The 27,736-nt window shown below is 44.5% G+C and overlaps 1 protein-coding gene across 3 annotated transcripts in view; it reads left to right on the plus strand.

The window, feature by feature from the left end:
• The first annotated feature begins 2,028 nt into the window (after positions 1–2,028).
• RCL1 (RNA terminal phosphate cyclase like 1) overlaps positions 2,029–27,736 on the plus strand; it is a 60,034-nt gene continuing 34,326 nt past the window's right edge. The window contains exons 1-3 of one of the 3 annotated variants that reach the window (XM_025423502.3): positions 2,029–2,326; positions 18,756–18,827; positions 21,431–21,606. In XM_025423502.3, coding sequence (XP_025279287.1) covers positions 2,191–2,326; positions 18,756–18,827; positions 21,431–21,606 — 384 coding nt within the window. In that variant the 5' untranslated portion in view covers positions 2,029–2,190. Of the gene's footprint in view, positions 2,327–4,885; positions 5,040–18,755; positions 18,828–21,430; positions 21,607–27,736 lie in introns of those variants that run through there. The other 2 variants (XM_025423501.3, XM_035707177.2) reach the window with 2 other exon arrangements.

Below are 27,736 nucleotides of genomic sequence, written 5' to 3' on the forward strand. Positions count from 1 at the left end.
TAGAAATCAGGACTTATTTTGGGGTTGCCTAGAAGAAGACTCTGGGGCAATAATTTGAGTGAAAGTAGTTTATTTGGGAATTAATCCCAGGAAATATCAGAAGGGAGCTGAGAAGAGGAGCCTGGGTGGCTCAGTTGGTTAAGCATCCAGCTCTTGATTTCGGCTCAGGCCATGACCTTAGAGTCCTGAGTTCGAGCCCTGAGTCAGGCTCTGTGCTCAATGGAGAGTCTGCTGGAGATTCTCTGTCCCTCTCCCTTTCCCCCCTCCCTCACACTTTCTCTTTCTCTAAATAAATACATTAAAAAAAAAAAAAAGGAGTTTGGAGGTGTGTGGGGGCAGAGGAAGAGGAAGGAAGCTGGTAAAAGTTACTTAAGCAAGTTACCACTGTGGGCAGCTGGAGCTTAAAATCTCTTAGGGAACCCTGTGGAAACACTGTATAATCCACATCACAGAGCTATCTCATCCAAGAGTTGAAGAGCTGGAGACATTTATACATCAACTCCCATCAGTCATTGGTTGACGACTCTGGGGAACATTAATTCCTCAGCACCTTTGGTCTGCTGGGCTCCATGCAAGTGGGAAAACCCTCAGACGAAGAGATACAAGTGCTGCTGGAGGAAAATTAGCAGGTTTGCATTGAAAATGGGAAGAGTTTAAGGGATATAAAACAGGGCACCCACAGGTTTTGCTACAGAGTATAGGCTGTTGAGTAATTAAAATGAGGTGATGCACAAAGAAATCCACTCCTGGCCTGATGGTGCCTGTTTTTGCTTTGGCACACTCCATTGGGTTGGAGGGGGGCTCTCAGAGGTCCGGAAGCTTTTAATATCCACTGCCAATTTCCTGAAAGGCAGTTTTAAGAAATGGCAATAATATCAGTGAACTACCCATCTCCCTCAATAAACATCAAAACTAATAACCTGTCACCCTATGTGCAGACCTCCCCTGTGGTTCCTCCTAACTGAATCTTAGTCACACAAGGCTTGCCACCTTGGTTAATCTTACTCAAGCTCCCAGCCTTGCAGATCACTGCCCCCTGCCCCCTCAATGTTCTGGAACTCAGGATCTGGTGACATTGTCCAAGAACGGTTGCAAACCCATGTTTTTACGATACTGGATTCATAAGTTTGTAGTCATTTGATAAATGCGGATCTCTGAAGGTTTTTGAGCAGAGGAGAGACAAAGTACAATCTTTGGGAAGATGTTGGTGTGCAGGATTAAAGGACAGGAAAGAGAGAAAAAGCAGAGTCTGTGTATATATGTGCGAAGTTATCACAACTGCCCATTTTGAGGCATGCAGCACGCGAGGCACTGACTTGGCAAGAAGCGCTGTGCATGTAAACGGGCGGATGTCAAAGGGGCACATCTTGGTGTCTCGTAACAGTAAGCAATGGCCTGGTATCATCAGACCCCGGTCCCCATGCATGGGGCCACTGCCACCTTTGCAATCAGTGTTCCTCCTGTCTGTCCTCACGTGTCAGTAGGGAACGCGTGCATCTCGCCGGGCTACAGCGGGGAGCGCGGGGACAGCGCCGAGACCGCAACAGGGTAAGCGCGCCAAACCCATCGTCGTCTCTATCAGGAAAAAGGCGGGGGAGGTAATACCATCCACATCCAGGGCTTGCCGTTAGCACCGAGGGTAATAGGCACCCAGCCCCAGCCGGTCGCGTCCGCGGGCCGCGGCGCGGGCGGAGGCACTGCACGGAGACTGCGGAGGAAGGCGAGCTCCCGCGCTCGGCTCCCAGGCTGCCCCCCGCCCCCCCGCGCCGCACGCGCTCCCTCCCGCCGCGCGCTGTTGCCGGGGCCCGAGCACCGCCCCTCTCCAGTGCGGACCAATGGCAGCGCGGCCCGGGCACCGCCCAGCTCCAGCGCAGGCCAATGGCAGCGCCGCACGGGCACCGCCCTGATCCTGCGCGGACCAATAGCAGCGAGACCCGGTGCGGGAGCCTCCCCCGGCCGGGTGGGGAGGCGGGGAGACGGGCCCCGACTCCGCCCCTCTCCCCTCTGACCCGGTGTCTCGTCTCTCTGTCTTCCTGTTCCAAACCACGTGGACGCGCCGGGGGCTGCGGGCTCCGGTCGAGCGCCCGGGTCACCGCCGCCTCCGTCGCCGCCGCCGCCGGGGTCGCGATCCCCGCGCCCGTCCAAAGTCGCCGCGCCCCGGCCGCCCGCACCTTGGCGGAGGGCGCGCACATGGCGACCCAGGCGCACTCCCTCAGCTACGCGGGCTGCAACTTCTTGCGCCAGCGGCTGGTCCTGTCCACCCTGAGCGGGCGCCCCGTCAAAATCCGAAGGATTCGGGCCAGAGACCATAACCCGGGCCTCCGAGGTACGTGGCGGCGGGGCGGCCGCGGGGGCCGCGGGGGGGCGGGGGGGCGGCGCGCGGGGAGCCTGCGCGTCCCGGGGCGCTGCGGGGAGGCCGAGCGCGCCCGGGCTTGGGGGGAAGGCGGGGTCGGGCCCGGGGGGTGTGCTCGCCGCGCGCAGGCTGGCGGCTCCCGGGCGCTGCTAGTAAACAGCTCCACGTTTTCCAGCGCTACGTGTTGCAGCACATCCCAGGCATCGCCCCCTCGCCCGCCTTAGGTCCCTCCTGCTGTCGCTGCGAGCCTCTCAGGATCAAGGCAGTTTGCTGGACCGAAATGTGGTGATGGGGCAGATAGAAGGAGGAGAGAGGTTTGCAGAGAGAAGTGCCGCTGGTTGGTTCCGTGTCCTGTCCCAAAACACGTCTCAGAAGCAGCTGCCCCCTCGTTTGTCGGCTGACCCAGTCGTCACGATCCCTCAGCTGCCCTCGCACCCCTCCTTGGGTGTGGATCAAAGAAAAAAAATTAAATTCTATGTTTGTTTTTAGCCGTAATTGGGGTGTGCGCAGGTTAGAAGCTTTGTGCTAATTTTTCCTTTTTTTTTTTTTTTGACAAGCGTTAAACTATAGGTTTCCAAGCCCCCCCCCTTTTTTTGCCCGATAAAGGTGTATTGATGAAAAAATGGGCCCTATTTTATTTATTTTCATTTTCTTAAAGGATTGACTTATTTATTCATGAGAGACACAGAGAGGAGAGAGGCAGAGACACAGGCAGAGGGAGAAGCAGGCTCCCTCCATCCCAGGACCCCGTGGATCATGACCTGAGCGAAGGCAGATGCTCAACCATTGAGCCACCCAGGTTCCCCAAAATACGCCCTGTTTTAAACTCACATCAAGTTAAGTGGTGCCCATTTTCAACTGTTTTCCTGGACTAAGACACATGCATTTGAAAGCTTCTGTCTGGTTATCTCAAATTGGGAGATTCACTCAAAGGAAAAAAGGAAAAATCCATCTGCAAATTGAAGGAGAGGGTTTGTGGTTGGTCTTGGAAGCTTTGTCGGTCCTGTTGCAGTGCTTACTTTGGCACCCAGACTTGGGTTGGAGGTGGCCGGCCCATTTCATCATCCATCTGAATGCCTGTTCTGGAGGGCTACATTTCTGCCTCTCCTGAATGGTAGTTGGTTGCCTATAAAGAGAAAATGCCATGTCATTGATGGAGATACAAGGTTAGGAAAAAAAGAACCAGAAGACCCTCCACACTTGCTGATAGTGGGAAGGGCTTGTATTAGTTTAGTACATGATTCTTCTCTCTTACTGTTCAGAAGCACTGAAGGAGGGGGGACCCCCAGCAGGGTTTCTGCAGGTGTTTTCCTCAACATCTGCTGTCCTTATTTTGAGACTGTTAGGGCAAAACAGTTGCTTGATTGCTCTACTCTGTGGCATTCTCAGCCAGCCCTCCCCTTTACTTCCAGTTTAGAGAACTTGCTGTGAGCTGGATATGATAAGAAGACAGGCTTCTACTGTGAACAGTGGACATAGTTGGTGGGTTGTTTGTTTTTTTTTTAATAGGAATAGAAGTACTTTGGCCTGGAAATCTAGCATTTCTATGGGAAATACAGTACTTGTAAAGATATATTTTAGTGTTTGTCTTTTGACAGGTGGCATCCAAACTAATATTTAATATTCCAAAGGATGCCCCACCCCCGGTTTATGGACATCTCTTCAACTGCCATACACACCATACACACAAACTCTCATTTCTTCCGACAGGGCTTGGCCACTGGCGCTTTCCTGAAAGGATGCCAGGCTCCACTGCTTGGGGGAGGTAGTACTTGTTGGCAGATGTGTTGGTATTTTATGGGAAGCTGTATGTAGAGCATTATTTGCCTTACGTTTTTAATATACCAAGGGAAAAGAAAAGAGACTCCTGATTTAGGTCTCTTTGTGCTGGTTTCAGGTCCTCAGAAATCTCATAGATGTTTGCTTAAACTTCTTTAAGAGCGAGCTGAAATGTGTTGTGTATGTATATGTGTGTATATGTATATATATATGTACACACATATATAAGTAAATGTATATATAAATATATAAATATGTGTATATATACATTTATATACACATATATATGCACTCATAGATACCCACACGTATGTGTATATACACATATATATACCCACATGTACGTGTTTATGTATATAAATAATGTGTAGCCCCTGAAACATGATCTACCGTCATAGTCAGGTGAGTCCTTGGTAGTTTGATTGAAGATGTAGCCAGCGGGCTATGTTGCCAGTCATCTCTCCCTTTCTGACTCTTTCTTCTCAGATTCTGAGAATTGGAAAAAACTTCAGAGCACAGCCAATAAAATCTTCAGTTTAAGTAAAAAACTGTGTCTCTGGAAGGTGCTTGCTGAATCTAATCGTGGGCTGGGGGTGGGTGGTGGAGGCCTTTTGCCTCAGGGGCAGCGGTTCAGGAAAGGTTACTGAGCCCACTGTGCAAGGCCTTGTGGGAACATAAACATGAGGAGCTGGTTGCCCCACTCTGGGGGAGCTTTCTCAGTAGGAAGTGCTTGAGAGAGTAGCTTGAGTAACATGAAGTAGGAAGAGCTGAATGTGGTAAAGGGACTCAGCGAAGTCAGGGCAGAGGCCTCCCTGGGGGTCATGGAGGAAGACTTTCTTGATCTGCTTCTGGTCTGGACAGATATGATGGTGGCTGCCAGAATCACTGTTGGTGAAAGGAACCACTTGTAAGTCATAGAGTTCTTTATTTATTATGTTGAGGTAAAATCCTTAATTTGTTGTGGTTGTAGTAGCTTGGTGGTTACGAGCTTGGTCTCAGAGTTAGACCTTGGGTTGAGTCCTGGCTCTGCATATGCTGCCAGCTCTTGGACCTGGGGCAAATTCTTTAACATTTCTGAGCCTCAGTTTTTTCATTGGTAAAGTGAGGCCAGTATTACCAACTTAACGGGTTATTGTAAAGATTAGATGAAATAAAGCGCACAGGACTTCCAGGCATGTAGGGAAAATAAATGTTAGCTAGTTTGGGCGCACCTGGGTGGCTCAGTTGGTGAAATGTCTGGCTCTTGGTTTCAGCTTAGGTCATGATCTCAAGGTTCTGAGATTGAGCTCGTGCTCAGCAGGGAGTCTGTCCCCCAACCCCCTGCCCCCACTTGTGCACGGTCTCTCTCTAATGTAAAAAGATCAATTACAAAAAAAGTTAGCTGGTTTTATAATATAATCTACTTACAGAGTATAGTTCTGGTCTCTGGCATCTGAAATCTGTTCCTGCTTCTATATGGAAACTTTTCACATATTTAAAGAGAATTATGCCTTTTTTTTGTCCTCTTTTTTTCAGCCTAAGTTTTCCTCTTGGGTGATGGCTTCCAAATATTGATGTGTATTATGTATAATGTAGTGGTTTTCAACCAGTGCAGTTTTGTTCCCCAGGGGGACAGTTGGCAGTTTTTGGAGGTGTTTTTGGTTGTCACAACTGGGAGGCTGCTCCTGGCACCTTGTGGGCAGAGCCCAGGGATACCATTAAACATCCTGAGCTGCACCAGACAACTTCCTCACACAAAAAATACTTCTGTCCAAAATGTCAACACTGTGGTTGTTAAAACCCTGGGCATATGAGATTGAATTATTATGCCTTTTCTTTTCCCCATATCTCCAATGGTTGGGAATAGCAGCATGTGGACCCAGAAAGCTGCATGGGGATTCAGAAGGGGATGAGACCCAAGCCAAACTCTGTGGCTTCAAGCAAACGAGCTAATCTCTTAAATAAAACCGCCCCCTTCCAACGCTGATAGATTGTATATGATGAGAAGAATTTGAACCCCAAAGAAAAATGATCCTGGAATGATTTTTATTAATTATACAACCATGTATAATTTCTGCTTCATTCTGAGAAACATGAACAATTATGTTCCATTCTACTCTTGCTGTTAGTGAGGAGGAAGTACATACTTTGTTTTACTGCTGTGCTCCTGCAGGTAGAAAGCCAAGGCATAGTTGGGTAAGATAGCTGGCCAAGTTCAAGTCTGCAGGGTGACAGAGCTGGAAGGAGGCTGTGGTCAGCTCCCGCCTGGAGGGCTGCTTCTCCCATTTAACTGTATGATGCACTTGTCTGTTGCTTGTCACCACGGACAGCAGCCGTACGCAGCGTGGGGCTCTGGATTTCATAGGGGCTGTGTCTTGTTGGGTTAAGTTGAGATCACAGTTCATGGGTAAGATGAGGTCCAGATGGAAGGAATTCCATGAGAATCGTTTAAAACGGGAATAGGGAAAGATGGACTGAGGCAGGAGCACTGATATCGTAGTTAGGCCGCGGCGCTACTCCCTGCATCTCTGAGCCAGTCCCATGACTGAGCCTCACTGTCTTACCCTGTGAAATGGGAGAGAGGAGTGATGGGAACCCACGGGAGGGCTGCACACAGCGTAAGCAGTTGAGGTTCTGAGAAGGGAGGGCTAACTGGAGTTTTAATCAAAAGAATGCCTTAAAATATGTTGAAGAAACATGCTACACAGAGGTCCTTTGAAAGGAAAACATTGCTTGGTAAACTGTATGGGGGCTAAATCTGCTGTTCATAAATTGCATCTTCTAGAAGGAGAACTGTAAGAGAAGACTGTTTTCCTCCTCTACTCTCAATGGGTCTGACACGAGATGGATGGGGTTTTCCCCCTACAAAGCAATTCTCCAATTCTCAGTGGGCATCAATGGGGTGTAGTACAGATTGAACTCAATTCTGATGCTGTCTACTTGGAGATGACAGCAGATCCCACAGGGTAAGGTTCTCAGGCCCACTTCTGATGCCAGTCACAAGTCCCAATCTCAGGTTCAGGCTACTTGTACTTGTGACCAAGTGGTTATATAAATCGGGGGTTCTCACGGAACCTCCTTGGGTCTAATAATTTGCTAGAGTGGCTCACAAAGCTGAGTTTATTATACAGGATATTATAAAGGATATAGCTGAACACACAGATGAGGTATATAGGGCCAGGTCCTGAAGGGTCCTTCTGCCCTCTGGAACCAGGGCATGCCACCCTTCCAGCACGTGGTTCATTCACTGGCCTGGAAGTCCTCTCCTTATGCAAGTTTTAATGAGGTTTGATCTCCAGGCAACCTCTCCTTCCTTCAGGGTCAGTGGATGGGGCTGAAAGTTCCAACTCTTTAACCACTTGGGTCTTTCTGTTGACCAGCCCCATCCTGAGTCGCCTCATCAGCATAAATTCAAAAGAGGCTCCTTATGAATAAATTTTAAGAGACACTTATTATTTTGGAACTTCCAAGGGTTTTAGGAGCTCTGTGTCAGGAATCAGGGACAAAGACCAAATTACATTTCTTATACTGCAAGGATGCACCTGTATTTTATTTTAGTATGGTCTGAGACTCAGAGTTACTGATCAGTAACTAGACTTGGACAAGCCTGAGGACTCTAATAATGATAGTAGATCGAATATTGTGTGGTTGATTGGGAACACGCCCTCTTGTGCCTCTGTTGACTGTTAGTTTGCTGCCACATGTTGATTATTGGGTGCCCAAAATGAGATACTCATTTTTGAAAGACAGATGCCAGGAATCCTAATTGTCTGCTCTCAGATCTGCTGTTGCTTGGAAGCTGTAAATGCTATTCCAGATGGAACTGTGTGCCATCTTTTTTTTTTTTTAATTTATTTTTTATTGGTGTTCAATTCACTAACATACCGAATAATCCCCAGTGCCCGTCACCCATTCACTCCCACCCCCCGCCCTCCTCCCCTTCTACCACCCCTAGTTCGTTTCCCAGAGTTAGCAGTCTTTACGTTCTGTCTCCCTTTCTGATATTTCCCACACATTTCTTCTCCCTTCCCTTATATTCCCTTTCACTATTATTTATATTCCCCAAATGAATGAGAACATATAATGTTTGTCCTTCTCCGACTGACTTACTTCACTCAGCTTTTTTTTTTTTTTAAACTAAACTTTTAATTTTGAGATAGTTGTGGATTCACATGCAGTTGTAATAAATAGTACTGAGAGATCCTGTCTGCAGTTCACCCAATTTTCTTTACATGGAACATCTGGAAAACTATAGTACAATATTACAGCCAGGAAATCGACAGGGGTAAGAGTGAAGGTAGTGAGCATTTCCATTACCACAAGGATTCCTCAGGTTCTCAGCCACACCATCTTCCTCCTTACCCCACTAACTCTTAACCTTTGGCAGTCACCAATCTGTTTTCCAGTCCTGTGATTTTGTCATTTGAAGAACGTTATATAAGTAGAATCATACAGCAAGTAACCTTCTGCGGTGGACTGTTTTCACTCAGCATGATTCTTCGGAGATTTAAGTTGTTGTTTTTTTCAGGTTTGTTTCTTTTTATTGCTGTACACTATTCTATGATATGAAAGTATTACAGGGTTGTGTTTTTTTTAACCATTCACCTGTTGAAAGACATCTAGATTGTGTCCAGTTTTTTGACCGTTTATGAATAAAGCTGCTATAAACATTTGTGTACATGCTTTTATGTGAACAGAAGTCTCTGCCTGGGATAAATGCCCAGGAGTATAGTGGCTGGGCTGTATGGTAGTTTACATACTTAAGAAACTGTCAAAGTGTTTTCCAGTATGGCCTTACCATTTTATATTCCCACCAGCAATGCCAAGTGATTCAGGTTCTCTATACCCTTGCCAGCATTTGGTGTTTTCCCCAAGGGTTTTTTAAAATGTGTTAGTTCTAATAAGATAAGCATTTTCAAAACTTGGCTGAGCCTGTGCATCTGGTGGTACTGAGGCACCTTCCTGGCCTCTGGCCCTCAGACCAGCTGCAGATATCTGCTGGGCTCTTTCTGGCCGTTCCCCAAAGGTTGTTGGCTAAGAGGCAGCAGCTGAAGGTCATTTACACGCCCATGTCCACACCAGAGGTCACATGTTGGAAAAGTCCCATCTTGATCACACTGTCTTGTAGAACCTGATGGTCTCGGATTTGGGGGGAACGCGCTAAAATCTCCTTAGTTGTTGCCAGGGATGGGTGATGCTATTGATGTGAAGGCCACTGACAGGAGGAAGTGGTGAACTCCCACTAGAACACCAGTGAGTGTGACCTGGTTTCAGAGGATCAGGAAACTCTGGGGTGCCCTCCTATACCCCCAGGAGAGGACAGAAGAGAAGAGGAGGACAGGGCTCACGGCCCACGGCCTACAGCCCACAGCTGGGAGAGGCGGCTCTCAGCCTGAGCCGGTGGCCCACACAGGAGGAGCCGGAGGAGGGGTGCACACGATGAGGAGGTGGGAGGAAGGACTCCAAGAGGGACTGGTCCCTAGGCTAGGGGGTATCTCTGTGCCTTGTGCTGCGCCCAGGCTCCTCCTTGCACCTGCGGCCGGTGGGCTCACAGTTTCTCCAAACCCCTTAGCCATCCTGGTAGTACTGTCCTGTTGAATTTGCATATTCCTAATGGCTGATGATAGTCCACATCCTTCCTGACTCCTGTTGACTATTTGCAGTCTGCACCGCCTCTGATGTCTTTTTTCATTGCCCTCTAGGATTGTTTTTATGCTTAAGTTTTGAGAGTTCTTTACAGCGTAAATCAGAGAATTAAATTTCCCTTTGTTGATTTTATTTTTTATAGGTTTTTATATAGGCACAACAAAATATCTAGGAACATTTGAACGCATGGGACCAAAAAAGTAATCTTCATTGTTTGTTATTATAAATAAAGCAGCAGTAAAAGTTTTGGTACATGTATCCTAGCATACTTCTGTTCCTGCAGGATAGAGTTCTAGATGTGGAATTGCTGGGTCAAAGACTATGCTTTTTTTAAAATGTGGGGTCAGATCAAAGTATGTGAAACCGTCTTGCTTTGTTGGTAAGATATATTTTCCCTTAATTGCTACTTCTTCCTTCTATTGACACCTTTTTTTTTTTTTTGAGATATATTTAATAGCATTTCTAGTATGGCAGATTGGAGAAATGATTGAATTTCTTTGCTTCTGTTATATATTTTAAGGTACTCTTTCTTTTAACTTGATTTTTATTTATTTATTTTTTTTAAAGATTAATTTATTCATTTGAGAGAGCATGCGCGGCAGTGGAGATTTGAGAGAGGGGAGGTTGCAGAGGGAGAAAATCTCAAGCACACTCCTCTCTAAGTGTGGAGCCCATGGTGACTCAATCTCAGGAACCTAGATTATTAGCACCTTAGCCCAAACCAAGAGTTGGTCGCTCAGTTGACAGCCACACAGGCACCCCTTGATTTTTTTTTTAATTTTTGTTTATTTATGATAGTCACAGAGAGAGAGAGGGAGAGAGAGAGAGAGAGAGGCAGAGACATAGGCAGAGGGAGAAGCAGGCTCCATGCACCGGGAGCCCGACGTGGGATTAGATCCCGGGTCTCCAGGATCACGCCCTGGGCCAAAGGCAGGCACTAAACTGCTGCGCCACCCAGGGATCCCCCCCCCTTTTTTTTTAAGATTTTATTTATTCACCCATGAAAGACACAGAAAGAGAGAGCGAGAGAGGCAGAGACACAGACAGAGAGAGAAGCAGGCTCCATGCAGGCAGCCCTACGTGAGACTCGATCCTGGGTCTCCAGGATCAGGCCCTGGGCCGAAGGCACGCCAAACCGCTGAGCCACCCGGGCTGCCCAGCCCCTTGATTTTTATTTAAAATAAAAAAAAAAAAAAGAGCTTTTATGAGAATATCTGCAAATTAAGAAAAGTGCACAGACCTGAGTGGTGCTTTTGTGGCTCAGTTGGTTTAGTGGCTGTCTTGATTTTGGCTCCGGTCAGGATCGCAGGGCCCTAGGATCCGGGTGGTGGGCACTCTGCTAGGGGTGGAGCCTGTTTAAGATTCTCAATCTCTGCCCCTCCCCCCAAAGAAAAACAAAGGACACAGACCATAAATGGATAGCTTGATGAATTTACAAAATGGATATGCTATCCATGTCAAGAAATAAAACATGACCAGCAACCCTAAAACCTTTCATCCTTGCTCCATCACAACATTTTCTCCCACTCCCAATGTAAATAATAAATTGACTTTTTACACTGTAGATTACATTTCTGAAGTTTTTTTTTTTTTTTTTAATTTATTTATGATAGTCACAGAGAGAGAGAGAGAGAGAGAGAGAGGCAGAGACATAGGCAGAGGAAGAAGCAGGCTCCATGCACCGGGAGCCCGATGTGGGATTCGATCCCGGGTCTCCAGGATCGCGCCCTGGGCCAAAGGCAGGTGTCAAACCGCTGCGCCACCCAGGGATCCCACATTTCTGAAGTATTAACCATAATTTATGTAAGTGGAATTATAGAGTATGTATTTTGTGTGTGTGTCTAGTTTCTTTGTTCTCTGTCGTGTTTGTAAGATTTATCTCTGTTGTATAGGCAGTAGCTGATTTTCATTGCTGTAGCATGCTATTACATTTTATTAATATGGCACAATTCTTTGTTGAAGTATTGCAGATACCTAGTTATACTCTGACTTGTTTTTTTCACACTTAATGATTTCTATTGATTTGCAATAGGTACTACTTTTAATGTAGTACAATTTATAAATCTTTTTGTGTCCTGCTAAAGAAATCTTGGTCTACCCACAGCCAGTGAAGACATTTTCCTTTAACATCTAAGGCTTCTGTTTTTATATATAAACTCTCTTACAATAAATTCATTCTTTGTACTTTTTAAAACCGATTTTTACTGAAAAATAGATTTTGAATTTTATCAGATGCTGCCTTTTCAGTAGCAGTCAAGCTAATTACTTAATTTCACCCTATTTTGTGTATTTAATCTTGTATTTAATAATATTGTCATTTTCTTTGTGCATTATATGCAGTCCTTCCCTGAGAGACCCTCTTCTCAACCATAGTGGGTAGTTGAAAAATATGTTATAGTCTCTTTTCTAAGGTTTTATGTGGGGATATTTCATTTGTCTTTTTTTTTTTTTTAAGATTTTATTTATTTATGCATGAGAGAGCATTAGAGAGAGAGGCAGAGACATAGAGGGAAAAGCAGGCTCTGTGCAGGGAGCCAGATTCGGGACTCAATCCCCGGACGGGGATCAAGCCCTGAGCTGAAGGCAGACACTCAACCTCTGGGCCACCCAGACATCCCTCATTTGTTCTAATAAAATGAAGTTAGTTTGTAATTTATTAATTAATTTATTTTTTGCATGTTGTGCTCTTCTTAACTGTTCTGCAGTTGAAGCCATCTCTCCATGCTTTTGGTATTGCTGTTCTTCGGGATATGTAATAGAAAATTTTTTCCTTCCAATGTTGGGAAAAAATATTTCAGCAACTTTATCAGTGTTCTTTTCGGTTTATTGATAAATTTTCTTATTCTCTTCGTTTTGGTACAGAATGAATTATCTTTTTTGTGTCTTTTTTTTTTTATCTGCTTGGTTTATCCTCTTTTTTACCTAGCTATATTAATTTCAGATGTATCAGTAAATATTAGGGAATAGTTTATTATAAAAGTTTATAATTTTTTTTTAAAGATTTTACTTATTCATGGGAGAGGCAGAGAGACAGGCAGAGGGAGAAGCAGGCTCCATGCAGGAAGCCTGATGTGGGGACTCTATCCCAGGACTGTGCTATCAGGCCCTGAGCCGAAGGTAGATGCTCAACTGCTGAGCCACCCAGGTGTCCCTTTTTTAAAAAAGATTTTATTTATTTGAGATCAGAGAGAGACTGAGCCAGAGAGAGATCTTGAGTGGAAGGGAGGGGCAGAGGCAGAAGCAGACTCCACACTGAGCAGGGAGCCCGATGTAGGGCTCCTAGGATCAGGACCTGAGTGGAAGGCAGACACAAAGGCAGATCCGGAGGTGGATCCTAACTGATTGAGCCACCCAGGTGACCCAAAGCTCAAATATCTTTTATTAATTATATTATTTTTTATTATTTATTATTAACTCACATTTTCTTTCCTCTTACAAATGAATGAAACTATTGATCTGTATTGTATTTTTAATAGCTTGATTTTTTTTCTGCTCTATTTTCCTTTTTTTACATTTATAATTTTATTTTATTTTTATCTTTTTTAAAGATTTTATTCATTTATTCATAGAGACACAGCTAGAGATAGAGGCAGAGACACAGGCAGAGGGAGAAGCAGGCACCATGCAGGGAGCCCGACATGGGACTTGATCCGGGGTCTCCAGGATCACGCCCTGGGCTGCAGGCGGCGCTAAACTGCTGCGCCACCAGGGCTGCCTCTGCTCAATTTTCCATTTTTAAAATCTCTTTTGTGATTTTTTTCATTTACTTTTTGGCTTATAATTCAGTTCCATTTCTAAAATCTCAGTTCATTTTGCTCTTGCTTTTTTTTTTTTTAAGATTATTTATCTATTTATTATTAATGAGAGACACAGAGAGAGAGAGAGAGAGAGAGAGAGAGAGAGAGGCAGAGGGAGAAGCAGGCTCCATGCAGGGAGCCCGATGTGGGACTCCATCCCGGGTCTCCAGGCTCACACCCTGTCTCCAGGCTCACACCCTGGGCCCAAGGCAGGCCCTAAACAGCTGAGCCACCCGGGCTGCCCTTGCTTTTGTTTTTTTAATTACTAAGGTATTCAGAGTGGTAATTTTTTGTTGTTGTTGTTGTTGTTGTTGTTGTTGACTGTTGTGTAGTCTGGTAAAGTGATGTTTCTGCTTAAAATATTTGAGCATGTCCTGTAGTTTTCTTTCTTCCTGTGCTGACAATTTAGGAAAGATGTTATATGTTTCTTTCAGTTAAAATATAATTTATTAATCACATCTGTAGTTACATATTATATATAAAAAATGTATATATTTTATGCATATTTCCAAGTGAATGGGTACTGTTAGGTTTTCTTTTAATGATCAACGGAGAAAAAGACAGCAGAGCCAGGTGGTAGGTTCGAGAGTGCTTTAATGGGGAGCGCTCCTGGCAAGGTTCCGTGACTTGGAGAAGAGGCCCAAGTCAGGGAAGTCGAGTTGGGGAAGTCGAGTCAGGGAAGTCGTGCCCAGGCAAACCTCAGGGGGGTTTATAAAGAGTTTTGGCGGGAAGATGAAGGTAGAGTGGCCATTTTGAGGTCCCCAGTCTTGCCAGCCCAACAGATACCTTTTAATTTTTTCTGAGAATTGGGTATGTATTTGTAATATCTACCTTTTGGGATTTAATGAGGATAAGAATGATTTCTAGTTTCAGATATTACTGGCTCATTGTCTTATATTTTAGGTACCTCTCTAAAGAACTTGAAATCACATTGTGTATATTACTTTTAAGTTATTTCCTTGATGTGAGCATTTCCTCGTGTAATTAAATAATTCTTTTAAAATATTTTTAATGGCCGTATAGTATTATAAAGATCTTTCACAGGCTATTTAATGAGAGCAGTTTTGTTGGCTATTTAAATTGTGTTACAGTAACTTTATGTGTATTTTTTAATTTGAATTTTATGTATTTAAAAAACATACACGATTGTGTAAAATTCAGAGGGAGCAAAAGGGTTTAACAAAGTGTGTCTCTCTTTCCCATCTTCCCTTTCCTATGAAGCAGCCAGTGTTACTAGTTTGTTGTGTTTCTTCCCAGAGCTCTTTTTTTCATAATTAGGCAAATACATATACGCTTTTTCCTTTTTCACACAAATGGGCATCAGCATCTTACTTTTTTTTTTTTTAATTTTTATTTATTTATGATAGTCATAGAGAGAGAGAGAGGCAGAGACACAGGCAGAGGGAGAAGCAGGCTCCATGCACCGGGAGCCCGACGTGGGATTCGATCCCGGGTCTCCAGGATTGCGCCCTGGGCCAAAGGCAGACGCCAAACCCCTGCGCCATCCAGGGATCCCAGCATCTTACTTTTTTTTCACTCAACATACCATGGAGGTGACTTAAATATCAGTATATGAAAATTCTCATTAATTGTAAGGCTGGGGCAGCCCAGGTGGCTCAATGGTTTAGCGCTGTCTTCAGCCCAGGGCGTGATCCTGGAGACCCAGGATCGAGTCCCACATCGGACTCCCTTTGTCTCTGCCTCTCTCTCTCTCTCTCTCTTTCTCTCTCTCTCGCTCATGAATAAATAAATAAAATCTTAAAAAAAATTGTAAGGCTGCAAAGTGTTCTGATATATATCCAATGTATATACATCTAACATTTATATGTGACATATATTATATTAGATATATGCATCATAATTTATTTTCGCACACTTAATGTTTCTAGATATTTAAATTGTTATGATACTTTTTAAGTTGAAACCATTATCGGTTGAGATTTACTCCTAAAGTGTAGGTCTTTAGTTTGTATTCTTTTCCTCACTGCCCTCATTTGAGACATAGTTTGCCTTTCTTAGTGAGGAATGGGCCAGACCGATGATTGGCACTGTCCTACATAGTCACAGGCTGCCTGTAAGAAATAATGAGCTCACTGAGAAGGGGAGCACTTTAGGTATCAGAGGCAATATTTAAAGAATTCTGAGATATAGTATAAACTTCTAGAAAATGTTAAATACAATAAACAAAAAATGCACATGTTAAAGTAGTGCTTAAAAGATTATAAAATGGGGGATCCCTGGGTGGCGCAGTGGTTTGGCGCCTGCCTTTGGCCCAGGGCGCGATCCTGGAGACCCGGGATCGAATCCCACGTCAGGCTCCCGGTGCATGGAGCCTGCTTCTCCCTCTGCCTGTGTCTCTGCCTCTCTCTCTCTCTCTCTGTCTCTCTGTTACTATCATAAATAAATAAAAATTAAAAAAAAAAAAAGATTATAAAATGAACACCTGTGTGACCCCGTCCAAGTCAAGAAATAGTCACTGTTGCACCTAGGGGCCTCTCTGGTCATGACTCCCTCCTGTGTCCCTGCTGGTAGCCGCTTTCCTGACCAGTACAGTATTTGTGTAGATTGTCTTTATAGCTTTATAACCTAATTATGTATTCCTAAACAGTGCAGTAAAATTGTGCCTAGTTTTGGATATTTTCCCCTACTGTTTTTTGATATCTGAACTAATGTAGATAAGCAGTCCTGAGGAAGAAGAGTCAAAGCAGTCCTGAGGAAGAAGAGTCAAAGAGGCTGTGTGGGGAGTGAAGGGGTAGGGAATCCTACACATCTGTCTTAATGAGTTTGGGGACATTCGTCTTACTATTATTAGGTGAACCTGAGATCTTTTTCATAACCACGTGATGGAGCTGTATCTTCACTGTTGCCAGGACTCTGGAACTAGCTCTGTGTTTGGTTCTTTCAAGTACTGCTTCTGAATCACCTGTTTGCTGTGACTAGGTCCAGCCTGGAGGTCTCTTTATGTGCCCATTCTGTTCCTGCCCGTGTTCCTGTGCTGGGCATTTTTAACTGTGTTCATGCTTAAATGGCCCTGTGAATTGCAGAAGAAAAAAGTTCTAAAAGTTATGCTTTCTTTCTTTTTTTTTTTTTCCCCCTCTCATCTGTGAAAGTTATGGAGTTTAATCATGGACTTTATTCATAAATATCTGTTCCTCTCCCCCTTAGCCACCTCAAGAACTTGAGCTAATCAGGACTTTCCTTTTTTTGTGCAGAGTACATTGTATGTGCTGGAAATACAGGTGGAGAGTGGCACCGTGGTCTACATCATACCTAATTTTTAAAAACAATATTCTTTATCGCGAGGTCATGGAAACAATTTTGTAGTTCTTTTCAAACTTTTGTGATGCTACTTAACAGTACAACCAAGTGCACATACAGATAATTATAAAACACTTGAAGGTTTCACAAACAGTGCCCTGTGTACAGTTAACTGGCATCGTTTATTCTGTTCTAATTTCATTAAAAATAAATGTTGATTGGGGACCCATTAAATGGTCTGCAGGATCCTGCAGTAGGTCACTGCCTGCAGTTAAAAAGTTCTATGATTTTCTAGAGGAGGTAGTTGACTCAGGCATTAAACTGAGTTTGACAAACTAGTGTCATGTGGTTAGGAGCGTGGACTCTGGAGAAGCCCAGACTTGGCCTCAACCCCTGGCTCGGTCACTGGCCAACCTCATTCTCGGGCCTCATCCTTCTTTTTTTTTTTTTTTTAAGATTTTTAAATTTTTTATTTATTCATGATAGACATAGAGAAAGAGAGAGGCAGAGACACAGGCAGAGGGAGAAGCAGGCTCCATGCCGGGAGCCCGACGTGGGACTCGATCCCGGGACTCCAGGACCGCACCCTGGGCCAAAGGCAGGTGCTAAACTGCTGAGCCACCCAGGGATCCCCCTCAGCCTTCTATAAAATGGGAATGGCACTCCCTGTCGAGAGCTTTGCAGATTAAATGAGAGATTGTCTGGCTGTAAGGTAACCATCAATGCACACCCTGCTGGAATTAGCTGTTATTCCTTGTTTCAGGACTTATTGGAGCTTCTCTGACTTCTAGCCTAAGGCTCTTTGTACAGATTGCAACATCTACCGTGGCAAGAAGCGTGGGGCAGTGTTAAATAACAGGATGGGTGGATGGGAATTGCTTAGTTGTGCTCGCCTTCTGGGATCAGCTCAAGTGACTGCTGGCGTCTGTGCTTAAAAATTCTGCTAGTTTATTATAGGGGTGGAAACCGCCTAAACTACCAGGTGGTCACTATGCTTTTGGTGTGGGAGAGTTGGTCTTCCTGTCCTGTTCACGGGCAGGAGGTTGACGGCAGAGAGGGAGGAGGTGAGCATGATTGTCTGAACGTGAGTGAGATCCACTCAGGAAGGCCACAGGACATAGTCTCCTGCCTGAGTCCTCCCTCTTCCTCTTCTCTTACTTTACATTTAAAATCCATGTCCTCCCTCCCTACACACCGCTCTTCTAAATAATGACCAGCTTTTATGTTTTAGATAACATCTATCCAAATTTATACATGAGAATTTAAGCAAGAAAATTAAATTCCTATAAAGTCCTACCATGAAGAGAAATCCATTCGTTAACATTCGGTGTTTTTTCTTCCAGTCTCTTTTCGTGTGTTAAAAAGAAGGTAGTAATAATGACTTCATATTCAAGCACCTCTGTAATGAAGTTAAAAACTGAACTGGTTAGATAGCTCTAGATGAGTAAAGTGGCAGAAGAAGGGAAAAGGGACAGTGTTGAGTAGGGGAGACAGTGACCTCTTACTGCTTCTGAGACTGAGGAGTCACAATTGCATCTGCCCTCTTAGGTATTCTGGAATAAATAAGAAATTGACTTTCAGACTCTTCCCCACTTTCTGCTGTTTCTCCTGTATTTGGCATGCACTCCTCAAGTCAGAAGAGCAGGCCTTGATGGGTGGTAAGCTGCTGAAATTAATACCCCATCAGATTGCTGGTAGAGTTGTTGTTTGTTGTGGAATATGAAAGCTGAATTGTTTCTCATAGTTCCACTAACCATATGTCTTCTACTCAGTGCTTTTCAGCTGCTTTAGTTTCCTCAGCCAGTGGTCCCACCCCAGTCCTAACAAGAACCTGGGCATGATGCAGGAAGTCACATACCTTCCACCGCAGTTCCTGGATAACACATGTACTCTGGAAATGGTGACCTGGCATGAGGCCAATCTGTTTTCTCTTTTCCTCACAGACTTTGAAGCCAGCTTCATAAGACTGTTGGACAAAGTAACTAATGGTTCTCGGATTGAAATAAACCAAACAGGTAAGCTCTCTTTCTTACCGTTCCTGAAAGCACCCACATATTCTACTTAAACATTCCTACTTCTCATGCCCCCTCTCCTTCGCCCCCCTCCTTTTTAAAAGATTTTAGTTATTTATTCATGAAAGATGCAGAAAGAGAGGCAGAGACATAGATAGAGGGAGAAGCAGACATAGATAGAGGGAGAAGCAAGCAGGCTCCTCGCAGGAAGCCCGTTGTAGGACTTGATCCCCAGACCTGGGATCACACCCTGAGCCAAAGGCTGATGCCCAACCACTGAGCCACCCAGGCTTCCCTCTCATGCCTTTTGACCCTATAAAAATAATCATGTGGAAAGGGCGAGTTTCCTGTCCGTGATACAGTGTGTGGAAATGTATGTGAAATCTGCCGATGTAAGGGGCGTACACTTGAATTAAAGAAGTTAGAAGGCTGGAAATGTCACATCAACAAACAAGCACCTTCTCTTTTTCAACAATAAAAATACTTTATACCTAATTTTTTTTTTTTACCTAATATTTCTGCACAACTTTTCAAAGTCTTTATTTTGTCACAGTCAAATTTTACAGCAAACCCTGTGAAGTAGTTATATGTGCTGAATTTTACTTTTTTAGTTTTATCTTCAAAGTAAGAATGCACAGGACACTTGGGTGGCTGAGTCAGTTGAGTGTCCTAACTTTTGGTTGAGTCAGTTGAGTGTCCCAACTTTTGGTTTTGGCTCAGGTCATGATCTCGGGGTTGTGAGATCAAGCCCCACATTTGGGCTCTATACTCTGTGCAGAGTCTGCTTGGGATCCTTTCCCTCTTCGTCTCCTGCTCCTCTGCCCTGCCCCCTGCATGCATTCTTTCTTCTCCTCTCAATAAAAAGAAAAAAAAAAATTAAGCTCAAGTATATACAAAAGTTGTGAAAATCCCTTCACCTGTTTCTTCTCCTGTTCCCTCCCTCTCCCTGAGGGGCAGCCGTGGTCACAGCCTGAGGTGTGTGCCCTTGTCTCCTATATATGCCTTTGCTTCCTTGCGCACTTCTATATCTCAAGCCTCCAGCAACATCATGCTCTTCAGATTGTTCTGCAGCCAGCTTTTCTTCACTATCACAGACGTCTCCAAGAACTTTCCCTGCCAGGCACACGCAGATCCATCTCAACATTTCCATGGGCCTAGTAGAGTATTCTATTGTATGGATGCCCGATAATTTATTTAACTGCTCCCTACAGGTAAACACTTAGGTTGTTTTTTAGCTGTTTGTTGGCTATTAGAAACTCTTTTTCAAGACATTGTATGGGAAACCATGGTAAACACTGGCTGGCTCCATGAAGTATTCACCTTTGCACATATATTCCACAAAGAAAACTCTGAACTTTCTCACTTGGCTCTCTTAAGAAAGATGACAAGTTTGTCCTAATAAGTGGCCCCTGCATCACATGAGACTTCAGATGCCCTTTGCAACCTATGTATGATTCCTTGAGTCCTCCTTGGCTTACTTTGAAATTGCTGGAGATTTAAAAGAAAATTTTAAATTAAAAACATTTTTTTCCAGCAGTTTTTCTTGGTGATTTAGAGGGTTCATAATTATTTTCTGGTCATATCTGTAGCTTAAGTTGGGAAGTAAGACATTTTAAATGATCCTGCTTCTATGTCATACTTCCTGCCCCACCAGAGAAGTCTTCATTCTAATGATCTGCCAGTTTCTCACTTGGTTCATTTGTAGGCACAGATTTGCAGAATTTAGTGATGATACAGTCTTTTTTTTTTTCTTTTGTTAATGAAACTCCAAATTTTTTTATTTTATGAAACTTCAAAGAATTGCTTTCCTTTTCAGTGACTGAGCCTAGATCACTTTCCTCTAATGTTAAATTTATTGGTTAATTATGCCAGAAGACATTAGCAAAAGATTTTGAGCAGCAACAATCCCTTGTTCACCCATTTATGTGTCCCCTGCCCCTAATAATCTAGAATATTTTACTTTTCCTCTAATACGTATACCCAGTAAGAAACTTTCTGGATGATACAAATATGCAAAAGACTGAATAAAGATAATAGAGTTTCCACTAAAGCTATTTAATAGTTTCAGATCTTTCCACTCATTACTATTGAAATAGCTACTATTAACAGTATTAAGTGCCATCAAGTACTTGCCTTCTCTAGGAATCCTGTTGGTGAGTGCTGTATACGGGGAAATCTCATTTCAGGGGCCCGGGAGAAGCTGGTTGCTGATATGATGATTTTAGCACATCATTTGTAAAGCCCCCCACAGCAGGCAGAGTGTGCTCTTGGTAGACCAGAGCGCCTGTTAGGATCTCTCCTCTGCCCTGCCACGACTTTGGCAACTCAGTTGCTTAGGGAGGGGTTTAATTTATTGCTGTTTATTAAATTACACTCACAGTTTATTATTGTTACAGGGGCTTGACAGTAATGAGTCAGCTTTTGGAGTGAAGTGTGGGCCCTTAGGAATGGCATTTTGAACTTCTTGGATGCCCTTGTCAGACTTTCCCCTTGGGTTTTACTTCCTTTGTTGACTTTGTGACACTAAGTGTTTTTTCTGTTTTTGTTTTTGTTTTTTTGTTTTTTTTGTTTTCTGTTGAATGTGGCTCTCCTTCCTCCGGTGTAAGGAACAACCTTGTATTACCAGCCTGGCCTCCTGTACGGTGGGTCTGTGGAACATGACTGTAATGTCCTTCGCAGCATTGGCTACTACCTGGAGAGTCTTCTTTGTCTGGCTCCATTTATGAAGCACCCGTTAAGAATCGTTCTGCGAGGAGTAACCAATGACCAGGTTGACCCTTCGGTGAGTAGTGAGCAGTGAGTAGCTCTGTTTCTTGCAGCAACCCAGCTTTTGAGAAACAAGTTCCTGATAAAGCACAGTTTTATTGCCGAGTGTTTTTGTTTTGTTATTTACCTTGAGATTTAGACATTAATCACTTTAGGAAGCAGATGAACCAAGACTTGTAATCATTAGATTCAGTGACGATTGTTAACATTCATCAAGGTGCCTTTCATTGTCGTGTCTAAGAGCCTTCAGAACAGATGCATGCAGTCTCATCATGGTTGACGTGAAATATGGTTCTGTTGGCTCGAGTGCTTGAGACTGGAATCTTCTTAAGGTCATGTGATGGCTGTGGCTGGAAGGCAGTAGACCAAAATGTTAGACAGAAAATAATAATATCTCCTTGGCATTGCTGTAGCATAATCTTGACTTACTTGGGTTTTAACCATAAATTTTAGGACTTTTTTTCTTCCAAGGAGAGTTTGCAGATTTAGAAAAAGGGCAAGGGCGGAGAGGTATACATGAACTTGGATAGTTTGTGGGCACCAGCAAGCTTCTTACTATGCATGCTAATTTTCCTGCATGTGTGGGGAGGATAGTTTCATATATGTGTGGAATTTTCACTGTGGCCACCACAGCTGTCTTGGTGCCCGTCTAGGATGGGTTTTGTTGTGTGTATGTGTGTGTGTGTGTATGTGTATGTGTATGTATATGTGTGTGACAGACAGAGATTAGAGCAATTCTGTCCAGGATTGCCTTATACCTCTCTTGTATAGAGGGAAAGCTCCCCACCTTTGGATTCTTTGCTGGCCAGAGAAGGTATCTTAAAGCTCAGGGCCATGATGTGAAATCCTTACCAAGGACACTTGTCTTCATCTCTACTGATACTGGACCCAGACCACTGAGGAGGTGACTTGTGAGGCAGAATGTGAAGTATATAACTTTCTTAACCAGGAAAGACCAATTAGGTGGTGCAGTGAGTCCCAAAGTGAAGACTGCTGGTATTCACCAAGACATCTATTAGGGTATAATCCCAGTTAGTGTGTTGGTAGGCACTAAAAGACTTATTCCTCAATTCTTGGGAATTCAGGTATATAAACTCCTTTCTTAGGATCCTGAGTACAGTGCAATATCTGAAATTCTCAGCTGTAAAGTAATGTTGCATAAACTGTTTAAAATTTTAAAGATTGATTTATTTGTTTTAGAGGGGGGAGGAGCAGAGGGAGAAAGAAAACCAAGTAGACTTCCTGTTGAGCATGGAGCTGGAGTCGGGGGAGGGGCTCAGTCTCTTATGACCCTGAGATCATGACCTGAGCTGAGAGCAAGAGTAGGAAGCTCAATGGACTATGCCATCCAGGCACAACCCCCCTTTTAAAAAATATTTATTTACTTAAAGTATTTTGAATTTTAAACTAATTTCAAATGATTGCTTTTTTTCCTGAATTTTCTGAAGGTTCTAGCAGGGGGGAGGAGGAAGAGTCTTGCATAATGGGAAGAGCTTTGAAGCGTACAGGAAACTCTGGCACTGTGTGTCTCAGTTTTGTACTTTTTTTTCCCCCATAATTGCTAATAATCTTAAAAGCTATTTCTACTGGCATTTAAAAAAGTTTTATATATTAAAAGTAACAAAGCTTAGCTGACGAATTCCCCAGAAATAGTACCTAATTCTTACATGCAGGGTATTTAAAAAAAATCTGTTTTCAAATGTTGTAGGGCTCTCTGCTTTTGCTAGCTGCATGACTAAAATGACCTTGGTTAGTACTTGGCTCCAGACCAGGATAAAATAAATACACCTAATCCTGAATGAGATTAGAAGAATCCTGAATTCTTCAGCCCGTGGCTTCATCACTTCAGGCTTTCTCCCATCCAGGTACTCATCAGGCCTGACTCTGCTTAGCTTCCTATATCAGACGAGATCTGGTGTGTTCAGAGTGCTATGGCCATAACTCAAGCTTTCTCACTAACATATGGCTCCCCCAGTCCATGTCCATGTCCACTCAGTGCACACAAGGTTGAATTTGAAGAGTTCCCTTCTGGAACTCCATCTCATGAGGTGGACAGCTATGAAGGTGGCTAGGGAGACTACAAGGTTCCCCCTGTCCAAGGGACAAGCAAAGTGCTGAGAGCTGGGGAGGGTTTTGTAGAGGAAAGGAAGCCAGAGTGTATCTCAGATTTTAGGAAGATAAGGATGAATTAGAGAGGCGTCAGTTAGTTGGAACATTATGGGCATGGAAGTGGAAAGGGAAAGACTGATCTGAAGGACACTGTGGAGTGAGACTTCCTAACTGGTAGGAGGAAGTGGTTATAAATTATTCCATGATTTCTATTCTTGACTGGAAGGATAGAGAGCAGGTAGCATTTGACACAGGGAAGAGGAAAATTGTGGTAGGGTGATGGATGCTGTGTTTAATTTTCATCCTCTTCTCTGGGATATTGGCAGGATATTCACATGGGGATGTCCAGCTGGCAGTTAGAAGTTATTGGCTGGGGGATCCCTGGGTGGCTCAGCAGTTTAGCACCTGCCTTTGGCCCAGGGCATGATCTTGGAGTCCTGGGATCAAGTCCCATATCGGGCTCCCTGTATGGAGCCTGCTTCTCTCCCTCTGCCTGTGTCTCTGCCTCTCTGTGTGTGTGTGTGTGTGTGTGTGTCTCATGAATAAATAAAATCTTAAAAAAATAAAATAAAAGAAGTTATTGTCTGGAGCCTCAGAGGTAGGTCATTAAGATCTTGCCTCTTGATAGTTAAATCCCTCGGAGAAGGAGATTGACTAGTGCCAAAGTTGAACGCTGGAGGCTTTTTGACTGAGTTAATCTGACAGCTGTTTTTCCTTTGGCTTGCAAAGTGTGATGGTGGTGTGGATCTGAGCTGGTGGTTCGTGTTTGAGATCCCAGGTTTTATTTTATACTAGGTTTATGTGGCAGCACTGCATGGCCATCAGTGGGGCCTGCATGGTGCTGAATTGGACCTGTGGTGATGCTGCCCTCTTTGGAGAAGATGTGAACTCTGGTTGGACACAGGTCTTAGCTGACCTCATGATTCATTTAAATTCCCTTTCTGGCCTCTGTGGGTTGCGTGGTTCCAGAGACTGAGAAGAGAGGAAAAAGAGGAAATGAATGTTTAAGGTGTGAGTGGGAGAAAGGGCCTGGAGACAGTGACTGTGGAGGTAGGAGTTGAGTTCTAAGAAGCGAGGGATGACTCACAGAGGCAGGTTTGCGGGATCTCAGCGCTAGGTGGGGAGATTCGACAGTGAGAAGTTGTGTTGACCTTTGAGAGAGTAGTGTCATGGGACTATAAGGACAGGCATGAATTGAGGAATGAGTAGCAAACAGAACCATGGAAAACCAGGAGAGTCTTCTAGAAGGTTAGATAGGATGATTCTTTAAGAGCTGAGTTTTCGTTTTGCTTTATGTTTTTGTTTTAATTATTTATTAGAGAGAGAGAGAGCACAAGCAGGGGGAGCAGCAGGCAGAGGCAGAGGGAGAAGCAGACTCCCTGCTGAGCAGGGAGCTTGATGTCGGATTCGATTCCAGGACCCCTGGATCATGACCTGAGCCAAAGGCAGATGCTCAACTGACAGAGCCACCCAGGCATCCCATTAGTTTTTTCTGTTTTTTGTTTTTATTTATTTATTCATGAGAATACACAGAGAGAGAGAGAGAGAGAGAGAAAGAGAGGCAGAGACACAGGCAGAGGGAGAAGCACTTTCCATGCAGGGAGCCCGACGTGGGACTTGATTGCGGGTCTCTAGGATCACGCCCTGGGCTGAAGGCAGCGCTAAACCGCTGAGCCACCCAGACTGCCCTGTTTTTTGAATGAAGGAAGCTTGATCTTAATTGTGGGCAGAGGCGACACAGTAGTGGAGAAAGAAACCATTAAAATATGGGCAGCCTCGGTGGCACAGCACCGAGATCGAGTCCCAAGTTGGGCTCCTGCAGGGAGCCTGCTTCTCCCTCTGCCTGTGTCTCTGCCTCTCTCTCTCTCTCTCTCTCTCTCTGAATAAATTTAAAAAAAAAATCTTAAAAAAAAAACCATTAAAAGGAGTGGGGTGTTTATAAGGTTCACTACAGCAGGTGGAGGGGTGAGGTCGACGGTGGAAGTGATGGGGTGAGCCTTGTGCAGGAATAGGGACATTTTCCTCCCGGGGATGAAAAGACTGGGAGTGGGGAGAGATTCTTGGAAGAAAAGTTAAAGAGGTATCCTCTAAATCTCAGTAATTCTGCACCAGAGCTGCCTGTAGGTATTTATTGGTGCAGACAAGCCGGCCAAAAGGCAAGTGAAGATTCTAGTCTTCTTTAGTTCCCTCCTGGGAGGGCAAGAGAAGTACAGTTACGTCTGCTGTGTGCTGGGTGTTCTTCTGGGTGAACCTGAGTTCATGTGTATGCATCCTTACTTGTTTAATTCTCACACCAACCCTGTGAGGTGGATGTTCTTTCTTATCACTGTTTTGGACAAGGTAGCTGGAAGCGGGTTTCTTCCTTTTTTCTTTTCGGCTCGGATCTGGTCATGTTTCTGTCTGTCAACCGATCCACTGACCTGAAGGATAAACCTTTGCCCTCAGGTGCCACCTGGGTCAGACTTTTGCTTGTAATCAGAGTTACAGCTCTGTTTTCCTTGACCAGAACTTGCAGACTTCCCTCACTCTGCTAAAATTAGAGACTCTGCAGAGCCAGGGGGGCACATCCATTCTAGCCCCTCCCGTTATATAGGAGGCACCCAAAGCCCTGGGGATGCAGGGGGAGTTTTCTGGTGTCACAGCAGGTAAGAGGCAGAGAGGGACTCAAGTCCACATCTGCTTTCCTGGTCCTAGTCCCCCTGCACCAAGATACCTGCCCTCTGTGTCAAGTGGAGAGAGAGCCAGGAGACAGGGCCACGCGTCGGGTTACACCAGGGCTTCCAGCTGACCTTCACAGTCACTTCACCTCATCCTTCTGAATCCAAGTATAGGTGGGATGTGCCATCTTCTTGCCTTTCTTTCCTCCCAGGAGAGCTGGTGGGTGCCTAGTTCCTGGGAGTCGTGACAGCAGAGCTACCTGTGTTGGTACCTCCCTCGTTTTTCCCAGAGTCTAGTTTGGCCTTCTCCTCAGCTGTCCTGTGTTTACTCGGACTGACTTCCCTGTTGTGGTAACCCTGAATGCGTATTTTAAGTTTTTAACATGTGTTTAGCTTTAATATTTAATGAAATGAGCTAATCTTTAATGGGTTTTCCCCATAACTGCTTCTGCCCCACCTGATCTATTCCAAACACGTTCCTAGGCTTCCCAGGTCATTTCTGCCTCTGGTTAATTTTGTGGTATCAAAATATTTAGTTGGGGCCTGTTCTGTGCTGTGAAGCCTTCCTTATTGGAGTATCATTCTGCTGAATCCCAGCATGTTAGAGTTGCTCCAGGCTGAGCCCCCTTACCATAGAGACAAAGAAGTTCAGACAGTTTGGGATTTTCTGAGCTGAGGCCACCAGCTAACTGGAGGCAGAGTCTGAACTCTGACCAGGACTTTTTCCCTATGCGCCTTGCTGCAGCTGCCTGCCCTCAGTGCTGGCTGACAGGCCAGCCCCTGCAGGCTGAGGAACAGCTCTGTTGCATTGGGAACAAGGAAGGAGTCATTTTCCTTCCCAACTTGCTGTTGAGACAACATTCACCAACTGGTTAGCTGACCAGATTTGAATGTCATCCTGTTCCCTCTGGGGAATCCACAGATAAGTAAGCAGAGGACCCCAGGTGTCTCAGGAGCTCTGAATGAGGAGGACAGAACAGCAACATTTGGCACAGCCCTACCCTGGGTATTGTCATCATAGTCTGGGATTTGTGCTGCTTCCTGGAGTTTGAAGCTGCTGTTCCCAGTCTGCCCCCACCCCCTTGCGGGCACACCACCTCCTCTTTATCTGCCCGTGTGGTGGGCCAGGTAGCCCCAGCTCAGGTTGGATGGTTCATTTGGTTTGCCTTGCTTGGAGTGCTACCAACTCTAAATATTAAATAACCATGTCAGAAAAAGTAATACAAAATGCTGATATTTTTTTCCATAGCATTTATGCCTATAAGAATGATGGAAGTTGGGACCATTGGGTGGTTCAATTGGTTAAGCAGCTGACTCTTGGTTTTGGCTCAGGTCATAATCTCAGGGTCCTGGGATGGAGCCTGGAGTCAGGGAGTCTGC

The sequence above is a fragment of the Canis lupus genome, chromosome 1, assembly GCF_003254725.2.
Source record: "Canis lupus dingo isolate Sandy chromosome 1, ASM325472v2, whole genome shotgun sequence".
NCBI lineage: Eukaryota > Metazoa > Chordata > Mammalia > Carnivora > Canidae > Canis > Canis lupus.